This window comes from Dermochelys coriacea, chromosome 6 (genome assembly GCF_009764565.3).
Source record: "Dermochelys coriacea isolate rDerCor1 chromosome 6, rDerCor1.pri.v4, whole genome shotgun sequence".
Taxonomy (NCBI): Eukaryota; Metazoa; Chordata; order Testudines; family Dermochelyidae; genus Dermochelys; species Dermochelys coriacea.
In genome coordinates, this window is record NC_050073.1 from 5457116 (window position 1) to 5468078 (window position 10963).

The window sequence follows — 10963 nt, forward strand, 5'->3', positions numbered from 1 at the left end:
GCTAAACGTCTCCGTGCCAGAGCGGTACCGCGGCGTTACAGCGAGGGGCGAGTCGGGGCCGGGCTAGTCTAGCCCCGCGAGGCTCCGACCTACGCTCAGACTCGCCCGCGCCTCGCCAGAGGCTGCAGCTGGGGCCGCGAGGGAAGGCTCGGGAGCCGAGCGCGCGCCGCGCCGGAAACGCCATCGCCCCAGGCCAGCCAATCCCAATCCGGGGCGGGCCCTCAGGGCGGGGGCGGGATTCGCCCGGACTGACAGCAAGCCCAGCCAGTCCTGGCTTTGCAGAGGTGGGGCGAAGCCTGCTCCAGCAGCCTTGTCACTTCCTAGGTAGGACCAGCCCCTCCGCGTCGTCTAGGGCTCCCCCGGCTCCCCAGCGTCTGCGGGCTCCAGGGGAAGCCCAGGCACAGGGGAAGGGGATTCAGCGGTCGCTGGATACACGGAGAGAACAGGGCAGACGGAGGCGCTGGATCGGAAGAACAGGAGCCCCCCGCCCCAGGTACGTCCCCACCGCAGGAGCCACAAGGGAGAAGGGCTGCCCCCCCCCCCCCCGCCCTGCTCTGTAGGGAGTCCCCCGTCACCCCGATGCTCAGGGGGGACGTGCCCGTTCAGGACACGGTCCCCCCGGCGGGGGCTTTTCTCTTTGCAGCTCCCTCTGGGACCTGAGGAACAAGAGCCCCCACCGCAAGAGATGGGGGGAGGGAGGGTCAAGTCTGTGCCGAGGGGGACAGTGAGCTGGGGGTACAAGTCGTGGGTCCTGCCCTCACGACATTTACTGCAGGGGGCTCTAGTAGTGGCCCTTCTATTTAGGTCACCAAACACTTTCCCTTACAAAAAATTCTTGCAACTTTTTCTTTGAGAAGCTCCCGTTCCTCGGCTCTCTGCAGCAGGCTGGAGAAGTGCCTCTTCTTTGTCCCATGAAACTCTGCTCAGATTTGGCTGAGTTATAGGGTTACCAGATAGCAACTGTGAAAAAACGGGAAGGGGGTAGGGCGTCATAGGCACTGTATAAGAAAAAGTCCCCAGAAACAGGACTGTCCCTTTCAAAACGGGACACCTGGTCACCCTACTGAGTTATAAACTGCTAAAAATTACCCTTTCCCTTCTCTTGATTTTGTTCCTCAGGAAAACGTCAGCAGCTTGCCAAAATAATAGCTGAACACCGAGACGTTGTAAGGCTGGGCTCTCGAAGACCCAATAGCAGCAGCTGCTGTACTGGGAATGTCTGTATTAAAATAAAAATATTTGGAAATTACGTACAAAAATCTCTGTTAAAAGAACATCGTTTAGGTAGCAAAGTCAAGCAGCACCCAGAAGTTAGGAAATGATAGATTCGCGGTTGCCTGCTTTATTCATCTGCATTAATTTAATTGGATAGTTACATCCTATTTTTTTCCACAGGACACACTCAGGGCACCAGAGGGATGCACAAGTGGGCAGAGTTAATGCTGAATGGGCAGACCTTGGAATGTCCTAACATTCAAGTGGTTGGCTTTGCAACCTAAATACCGTACTTTTAATGTAGTGTTTCATATGGATCTTTTGCTGCAGGCTGTGCAGGAGGAGGCTGGATGCTCCTGACAGGTTCCACACATGTTTATTGAGATTGGCGTCTGAGAGTGCAGGCCCTAGCTTGAAGTGCAGCCGCTCCGGAGACAGACCATGGCCACAGACCTGGGTACAAGTGCAGTTTTGGGTCTCCAATTACAGGTGCCTTTAGAGCAGGGGATGCAGCCCCCAGTAAAAAGGGAGGAACAAGACACACCAGGCCCCGAGCCAGGGCAGGGAGTGGAGCAAGGAGAGAACCTTCCCTTTGTTGTTTGCTCTGGGACCATCGGGGAATTATTGAGATGGGCGGCTCCACAACAGTCCAGGCCTCAGAGGCAGGACGAGCCGCCCCAGCGCTGGGAAGTCCAGTGGCAGGAGGTGCTGCAGGCCCTATGGACCCCTCCTGAAGTTGTGCCGGCCCCGGTGACGCTACAGCTACCTGAGCTGGCACCAGGGGACGATATCGAGGCCTATCTGGCCAACTTCGAGCATGTGGCTAATGCCTGCCAGTGGCCGAGAGGAGAGTGGGTAACGCGACTCGTGCCGGCACTCAGCGGAAAAGCCCGACAGGCCTACAGCAGCCTGGAGGCTAGAGACAGCAGAGACTATGGGAAGGTGAAAGCTGCCATCCTACAAGGGGAGGACTCCCGCCTGGAGACGCGGCGCCGGTGCTTCAGGCAATTCCGCTACCAAGAGGCCGAGGGGCCCCGGGAGGCTTACAGCTGCCTCCAGGAACTCTGCCATCGCTGGCTGGAGCCACAGAGCCACACCAAGGAGCAGATCCTGGAGCTGCTGATCCTGGAGCAGTTCCTGACCATTCTGCCGGAGGAAATGCAGAACTGGGTCTGGGAACGTGGCCCAGAGAACTGCGCCCAAGCGGTGGCCCTGGCAGAGGGGTTCCAACTGAGGCAGCCAGAGGCTGGATTATGGGAGCAGCAGGTAAGAATATTTTAATTTGATAATCCCAGTGGAGACTGGTGGGGAGGGAAAGAAGAGGCCAAATATATAGACAGGCTCTAGATGGGACTGGATGCTCACAGACCAGATTGCTGTGCTGTAAACTCAGCATCCAGTCCTCCTCCGTAGAGCAAGCAGAGAGCAAAGGCTGTTCCTATTAGGCGGGGAGTGATGGCTGGATGTAGGAGCTGGTACTGAAGGGAATCAGGGCTGCAAGATTCTCTTTGGTTCCTGATCAGACCTAGAGGAAGAAAGGGATCAGGCATACCTTTGAAAGGAGAAGAATAAGAAGGGATATCCTAGAGGCATTGAACTGGGATCTTTTATTTGCCCTGTCTCCTATTACATGAATAAGGGGATGGCAAGTCACTAGGTATAAAGCAAAATGTAAAACTTCAAGTCCGTTTCCACACAACACAATATGCTATTTGAAGCCTAGAATGGAGCAGGGTGTAACAAATGGATTGGATATATTTATGGATAGAAAGACTTTCCAGGATTATACTACAGGTTGTACCTCTTTAATCTGGATTTCCCTAGTCCAGCAACATCCGTGGTCCAGCATCCTCTACGACTCCATGGGTGCTCCGGGGCTGGAGCACTCACAGGGAAAAGCCAGCATCCCCGGGCTTAGAAACTCCTTCCCCACCCTCCCAGAGCTTCTGGAGCACCGCAAAGAGCTGATTTGCCACGTTCAAACTCAGGGAGGGAGAGGAGCGGGGAAAGGGTGGCGCTCGGGGGAGGAAGCGAAGCAGCTGCGAAGCCCTGTGTCCGGGGGCCAGGAGCGCATCCTGGCTGCTGGGAGTGCTCCCGGGCTCCATTGCCAGCTGCGGGGCTCCACTCTGGGCACCCGGCCGCAGGGCTCTGCAGCTGCCCCGCTTCTTCCCTGGAGCGTCACCCTGTCTCTGCTTCGTCAGTGCCAGCCCCTTTGCTGCCGCTGGAGCACAGACCCACGGCCGGCAGCAGCAGAGGGGCCGGCATTGACCTGACCTCCCCTGGTCCAGCAAGTTCCCTGATTCGGGACCAGTCAGGTCCCGAGGGTGCCGGACCAGCAAGGTACAACCTGTAGTATATATCCAACTTCACCTACCTCAGCTGACCTCTAGATACTGGGGATCAGGAGTGATCTTTCCTGGGGAGAAGATTTCTCCATAATGATGGGGTCCTTGCACCTCTTTCTCAAGCGTCTGGTGCTGGCCACTGTCAGAGATGAGATACTGAGCTAGATGGACCACTGGTTTGATCCAGTCTGGCAGTTCCTGGATTCCTAATTTCACAAACCTTTGACAATCTGTTTGTTTGACCTGGCAGAACCTGGTTGTGTGGGCATCACTTCATTTAGCTTATTACTATTCTTGTTATTAATTGGCTGTTTGACATGGTGCCTCAGGCCCTGCACAGAGTGTGTTCAAGGGGCATTCTCTTCCTTATGCTCCTGTGTTACTGTAAGGGTCTCTGTTTTGTTACTTGCCCTCCACAGTGCCCCCTGCTGAGCCTGAAAATCTAGCTTGGGTCTGTGGTCCCTTCCACCATCTCTGTGTTTCTTGAGGATGTTCCCTGAAGGCTCCCCTCTCAGACTCCACTCTCCCCTATGGGTTCCAGGGACCAGCTACACTGTGATGTCTTTGGCTCATCCTCAGGTCACAGTGCGTGTGAAGGTTGAGGAAGTGACTTCGGAGAAGATTGCTTCCCCTGAGGCATTATGGGATGCTCCCGGCGCCCAGCTAGAGCAGCTGCAGCCCCATCACGAATGTGTATCCCAGGAGGAGGTGGGACGAGCTGAGACCCCAGGACACCAGTATGAACCACTCTGTGTCCCCAAAGAGGAGCCCCCGATCCTCCAGGAAATGGATAATAAGCCAGGTATGGGGAAGGTGCGGGGCTGAGGGGGCAGCAGAGAGGTGAGCACCCAGGGCTGAACATTTGCGGGGACTAGGAAGTACTGGCTTGCTTGGGGGTGGGGAGCGATGGAATATGAAAACCTCCAGCCACTTCCAGTGTTGGAGAGAAATACAGGCGATATTCAGAATACAAACTGAAATTTATAGAAAAAAAAAATTTCAAAACAGATTTTTTTCCCCTTTTTCTGTCCAAATTTTGTAATGAAAAAAATATAAACAAAATATTTCTACTTGAAAAATTTCACTGTGATTTTTTTTTTCTTAAAAAAATGAAGGGGAAAGTGAAAAGTTAATTTTCTTTCCAAATTTTTCACATATACCCCTCCCCAAATCTTTGACCAGCAGCATTTCATATGTTGTTAGATGCCAGTTGGGGCGAAGATATCTGGAAGTTTTTAAGAACAAGTTAAAGACCAGTCAGGAATCATTTAGGATACTTAATCCTGCCTCCGTGCATGGGGATGAACTAGATGGCCTCTTGAAGTCCCTTTCAGCCCTATATTTCTATGATTTTATATGGGGAGTTTTCTCTGACAACTGTGTGGGAACTGGATAATACTCGTGCCTCTGCCATGCAGTTCTATATGATGTTGGGGAAGCCACTTAAATCGAACTTTTCACAGGCTTCCCTAACATGGGACAACTGACTCAAGTCCCTCTCACCTTGGGATTACATTGCAGTGTAGACACACTCTGTGTGTTCCTCATTTTCCGGGTGCCCAATTGAGAGCCTGGAGTCTGATTTGCAGAAGTGCTCTGCACCACAAATGTGACTGAGGTCAAAGGGAGCTGTGCTTTGAACAGATATGGTGCTATGTAATATTAAATACTCTGAAAAATCAGGTTTTCGGCACCTCTGATGGGGCATGCAAAATTAGAAGACATTTTTGACAATTTTGGCTTTCATCTCCGTATTTTAGTTCCCGGTATGTAAATGGCATAATAACTCCATATCCCACAGGGTTGTTGTGAAGATAAATTCATTGACGTTGGTAAAGAACTAAGATACTACGATGACAGCAGCATTGAAAAGCCCATGAGGAATCATTAATTCTGTATTCAGTGCATGGCTTGAATGGTGTGCAGTGAATAACGCATGGGACCACACAATCAATGTGGAGGATAAAAAGAGTTGTTGAATAGCTACCATTCAATGAACATGGTCCATCCTGTGCTCTGAATGCAGAAAAAACAGTTTGTGATCATGTAATTAAAGACTATAATAATGCATATGCACAAGGAAGCTGAAATAAGGTTGCATGGGCGAGATTAATTCTGGCATTCCCAACCTTTGAGTGTTCATCTTTACAACCTTAACATTGTGTTTACATACGGGTTTTGAATGTAATATGGAAGTCCCTGGAAAGTCACATACACATTAATCAAGCTCAGTGCTCCAGTCCTCTGCATCTTATTTGCTCCTGCTTCTCTCCCCCTCTCATGGCTCCTCCTTCATTTTCTCCCTTTCCCAAGCCCCAGGCTCATATCCCCCACCTTTCATCTCTGATCCCTCTCCCCTGTTCCTCACTCCTCTGGAGATTTGTGAGAATAAGTGTGATTTTTTTTAAGAAATCCTGGAACACCAAGCTTTTTTCCAGTCCTCTGGAACTCCCCAGTGTCAAACCAATATTTAAAAGTGTAAACCTGAATATACTCAGTATACTGAGTATACTGATATCAATACTGGGGAAGATCACAGAGCAGCTGCTATGGGATGCAATCAATAAAGAACTAATGCCTGTCAGTCAGTTTGTTTTTGTGGAAAATAGGTCTTGTCAAATAAACCTGATGTCACTTTTTGATGAGATCACAAGTTTGGTTGACAAAGGTAACTCTCTTGACATGATGTACTGAGACTTCTGTAAGGCATTTGACTTAGTACCACACAGCGTTCTGATTAAACAATTAGCACCATACAAAATCAGGGCACCTATATTAAATGGAGTGAAAACTGGCTAGTTGTTAGATCTCAGAAAGTAATTGTAAGTTAGGATTCATGTGCATGTGGGTGTTTATTTTTTTGGTGGGGTCCTGCAGCGATCTGTTCTTGGCCTAATGATATTCAGTATTTTTATCAGTGATCTGGAAAGAAATACAAAATCATTGGTAGTAAAATTTGCAGATGACACACAAATTAGGTGAAGTGGCAAATAACAATGGGGATAAGCCATTTATACATAGCAATCTGGATTGGTTTATTTGAACACCATGCATGTGTATACAGCCAAATACATGATCACGCATCTAGGAACGAAAAATGTAGGTTACATTTACTGGATGGGGATAGTATCCTGGAATGCAGTGACACTGAAAAGGACTTAGGGTCATGACAGGTAAATAAATGAACATGAGCTCCCAGTGCAATAGTGTAGCTAGGAGGGTGAATGTGGCCTTCATATGTATAAGCAGGAGAATATGAAGTAGGACCAGGAAAGGGATGTTGCTTATTTGTATGGCATTAGTGAGATCATTACTGGATACTGTGTGTCAGTTTTGGTGTCCACACTTCACACAGGACTTTGACAAACTGGAAAGGATTCAGAAAAGAACTACAAGAACAAGTGTAAGAAAAGGAATACAAGATTGTAAGAATTATTTGAGGTCTGGAAAATGTCTTACAGTGGGAGGTTCAAGAAGCTTGATCTGTTTTTTTTTTATTACATTGTTGATAAATTGTATAGTCAATTGCTTGACCATACTTTGGCTTGTTATTGTGTTATGAAATATACTCCTGAGACCAAATATTACATGTCAGACTGGTTTATCAATATGGTACAGGAAAAAGGTTCTATGTGATACCAGTTTCTGAAGATCAGTCCCATGCAGCGATGTTACATTAATCTCACACAGGTGTTCTCCCCAGAGTTACACCCCTAACGCCATTCTTTGGTACCCTACTTTTTTACCAGTAAAAGGCACCACATACGTCATTTGAAACTGGATTTAATTAATCAGCTTTCTACCTTGTTTGGTTTTGATACCAGGTTTACCCATTTATCTTTTGTTCTGAACCCATGTCTTTCTAGGGTGACCAGACGGCAAGTGTGAAAAATCAAGACAGGGGTTGGGGGTAATAGGAGCCTATATAAGAAAAAGACCCTAAAATTGGGACTGTCCCTATAAAATCAGGACATCTGGTCACCCTATGTCTTTCAGGTCATGATGCACCATTATTTTTGTTTTGAGCACATCCATTCCAAGTACTAAGGGACTTGAAAGCACCTCCTAGGTTTGTGTGTAACTCCGTTCCTACCATCATGAAGATATAATCATCTGTCTGGATACTGACAGTTTTTCTATCTACTCAAGCCAAGGTTTACTTCAGCTAATTCAAGGTGTTAGGGATACTTAGCATAAGTGTACAAGATTATAGTATAGGTCAGTTTAGGCTATATCATTGTTACAATATTTGTGCTTAATGGTGCTTAATACATTACGTGATGTATATTTATATGCTAGGCAGCATGTATTAATCAACAACATAAAAAAACCTATGTTAAAAGAACATTAAAATTACAAAGTCCAGCAGCAAAAGTTAGGAAATGCTGAAATTAAGCTTGCCTGTTCAAGGGTGTCAAGGTACTCCACCAATCTAGGGAAGCAGGTTGCTTAGGAGAACTGAGGTAATGACTCAAGGCAACATTTCCCCTCCAAAATAAGGAGAATTTATGACACTTTAAAAGGGTGGGAAACCCCCAAATATGAAAGAGTTTTGCTATTCATATCAAATATGAATATTGGATAATTAAATAGAAAATGGCAGTCTGAGGAGATGTCACATAACTGATTGATATGTAGAGGGGCACAATCTGAGGGGACTTTATTGATATTTAATTATTGGGGGGGATCTGAGGAATTTGATCAATGTTTGGTCATTACTTAGAGAAAAGCACATTGGGATTTTCTATTGATATTCACGAATTAGACAAAAATGGCAAAACCTGAGGGGGAAATTGAGATTTTCCATCGGTACTGGATAATTAGATGGGGGAGGGAAGGGGTAAAATCCCAGGGGATTTATATTAATAATTGATTAATTTAAATTAATAGTATATTTCTTTGAATGCTTTTGGACCTTTGTCACATAGTATGTCTTATATTTGAACGTTGACAGGCTAAAAGATATGTTAACTAAGGGCAATTGTTTCCCTCTAAAACCAGAAGTTAAAAAGGGGGATATAGAAAAGTGGTAAAATATGAGGAGACTTTACATCTGTTTGATAATTAGAGAAAGTGAGGAACTGTTCCCAACCAAAGATTTGCACAGGCAGCCAGGAGCACTGGGCAATATGGCTTTGACAGGAGAAGGGTGGGGAGGATGGAGCAGGAAAACGGTTGGGAGAGGACAGCAGCATGTAAAGGGCCGTTGTTTGGCAGTTGGGAGATGAGGCTGGAAGGTTCCATGACAGTTGGGAGAGGGAAGCGGTGGTGGAAGGGCAGTTGTTTGGCAATTGGGAGATGAGGCTGGAAGGTTCTGTGACAGTTAGGAGAGGGCAGCAATGAGGGAACAGCAGCAACACCAGTCAAGATGTTTTTACACCAATGCAATGAGCCTGGATAATAAAACGAAGGAACTAGAACTACTGCTGCAGGAAGAGAAACCAGATATTATAGGGATAACAGAAACACGATGGACTAGTAGTCATGACTGGAGTACAGGGATTGAAGGGTATGGGCTGTTCAGGAAAGATAGAAATGACGACAAAAGTGGTGGAGTAGCATTGTATGCTAATGATGAGGTAGACTGTAAAGAAATTAGAAGTGATGGAATGGATAAGAAAGTTAGTTTGGGCCAAAATCACTTTGGGGAAGAAAGCTACTAGAGTTTTCCCTGAGATAGTACTTGGAGAGTGTTACAGACCCTGGGATCTGATTTGGATATAGAGAGAGACCTTTTAATGGTTTTAATTAAATAAATACTATTGGGCATTGTATGATTATGGGAGACTTTAACTTCCCAGAACTAGATTGAAGGACAAGTGCTACTAATAATAGTAGAGCCCAGGTTTTCCTGGATGTGATAACTGACAGGTTTCTTTACCAAATAATTGCTGAACCCGCAAGAGGTGATGCCATTTTTAATTTGGTATTGGTGAGTACTGAGGACCTCAAAGAAGAAATGGTTGTAGAGGACAACCTGGGTTTGAGTGATCATGAGCTAATTCAGTTTAAACTAAAAGGAAGGATAAACAAAAATAGAACTGCAACTAGGGTCCTTAATTTCAAAAGGGAAAACCTTAAAAAATTAAACTAATTAATTAGGGAAGTGGGCTGGACTGAAGAACTCAAGGATCTGAATATGGAGAAGGCTTAGAATTATTTTAAGTGAAAGTTACAGAAATTATCTGAAGCCTGCACCCCAAGCAAGGGAAAAAAATTCATAGGGAAAGGTTGCAGACCAACCTGGATGAGCAAGCATCTCAAGAGAAAGCAGAAAGTCTACAAGAAATGGAAGATGGGATTGATCAGCAAGGAGATCAGAAAGTGTAGGGATAAAGTGAGAACTGCTGAAAGCCAATCAGAGCTGGACCTTGCAAATGGAATTAAAACCAATAGTAAAAAGGTTCTACAGCCATATAAAGAAAAAGAAAACAAGGAAGGAAGATGTGGGAGGGCTGAACACGAAGGATGGGTGGAAATTAAGGATAATCTAGGCATGGCCCAACAACCCAAACAAATGCTTTGCCTCAGGTTTTAATGAGGCTAATGAAGAGCTTGGGGGTAGTGACAGGGTTGCTAATGGAATAAGGATACAGAAGTAAAAATTATCACATCCGAGGTGGAAGTCAGACTCAAACAGCTTAATGGGACTAAATCAAGGAGTCCGGATAATTGCCATCCAAGAATATTAAAGGAACTAGCACATGAAATTGCAAGCCCAATAGCAAGGATTTGTAATGAACCTGTAAACTCGGGAGTGGTACCCTATGACTGGAGAATTGCAAATATAGTATTTATTTTTAAGGAAGGGAAAAAACGGTGATCCGGGAAACTACAGGCCTGTTAGTTTGACCTCAGTTGTACGCAAGGTCTTGGAACAAATTCTGAAAGAGAAAGTAGTTAAGCACATAGAGCTTAAAGGTAGTTGGGATAAAATACTTCATGGTTTTACAAAGGGTAGATCATGCCAGACTGACCTGATCTCTTTGAGAAGATAACTGATTTTTTAGACAAAGGAGATGCAATAGAGTTAATCTACCTGGATTTCAAGTTTCAGTTTCCCTCAAGAATAGAGGGGATTTTATCTCCTTCACTAATTAGAGAGGGAAAATGTGAATTTTGAGATTTTTCTATCAATATTTAATAATTAGACAATGAGGGGAATTTGAGGGGATTTTAGGATCAATATTTCATTATGAGGAAAAAAACATCAAAGTCTGGGGGATTTATATCACTATTCAAAAATTAGAGAGGAAAAGTTAAAACCCAAGTGAGCAGCAGTTGCTCAAACCAAGCTCCCAGATTACAAGGGAGGCATCCACAGCATCTGATGTAGGAAGCTAAGCCCCCAACATGCTGACTAGAGATTCACATGCACAGAGATTCAATATAGGAATCACAGG

General features: G+C 45.9%; 1 protein-coding gene across 2 annotated transcripts; it reads left to right on the top strand.

The window, feature by feature from the left end:
- Window positions 1-336: 336 nt before the first annotated feature.
- On the top strand, window positions 337-7142 carry LOC122460772 (SCAN domain-containing protein 3-like). 2 transcript variants are annotated; one of them, XM_043517311.1, is made up of 4 exons: window positions 337-493; window positions 1546-2481; window positions 4140-4362; window positions 5362-7142. In XM_043517311.1, exons 2-4 carry the CDS (start codon window positions 1657-1659, stop codon window positions 5370-5372), a joined length of 1059 nt encoding a protein of 352 aa, XP_043373246.1. In that variant the 5' UTR covers window positions 337-493; window positions 1546-1656; the 3' UTR covers window positions 5373-7142. The 2 variants fall into 2 exon arrangements, with proteins under 2 accessions (XP_043373246.1, XP_043373247.1); XM_043517312.1 differs by lacking the exons at window positions 4140-4362; window positions 5362-7142 and adding an exon at window positions 3980-4111.
- The last annotated feature ends 3821 nt before the right edge of the window (window positions 7143-10963 follow it).

Bases quoted from the DNA above. Each gene is read 5' to 3' on its own strand.
- LOC122460772 (XM_043517311.1), top strand. From the start codon at position 1,657: ATGGCCACAGACCTGGGTACAAGTGCAGTTTTGGGTCTCCAATTACAG. The intron at 2,482-4,139 runs GTAAGAATATTT...GCTCATCCTCAG, and splicing joins CTGGATTATGGGAGCAGCAG to GTCACAGTGCGTGTGAAGGT.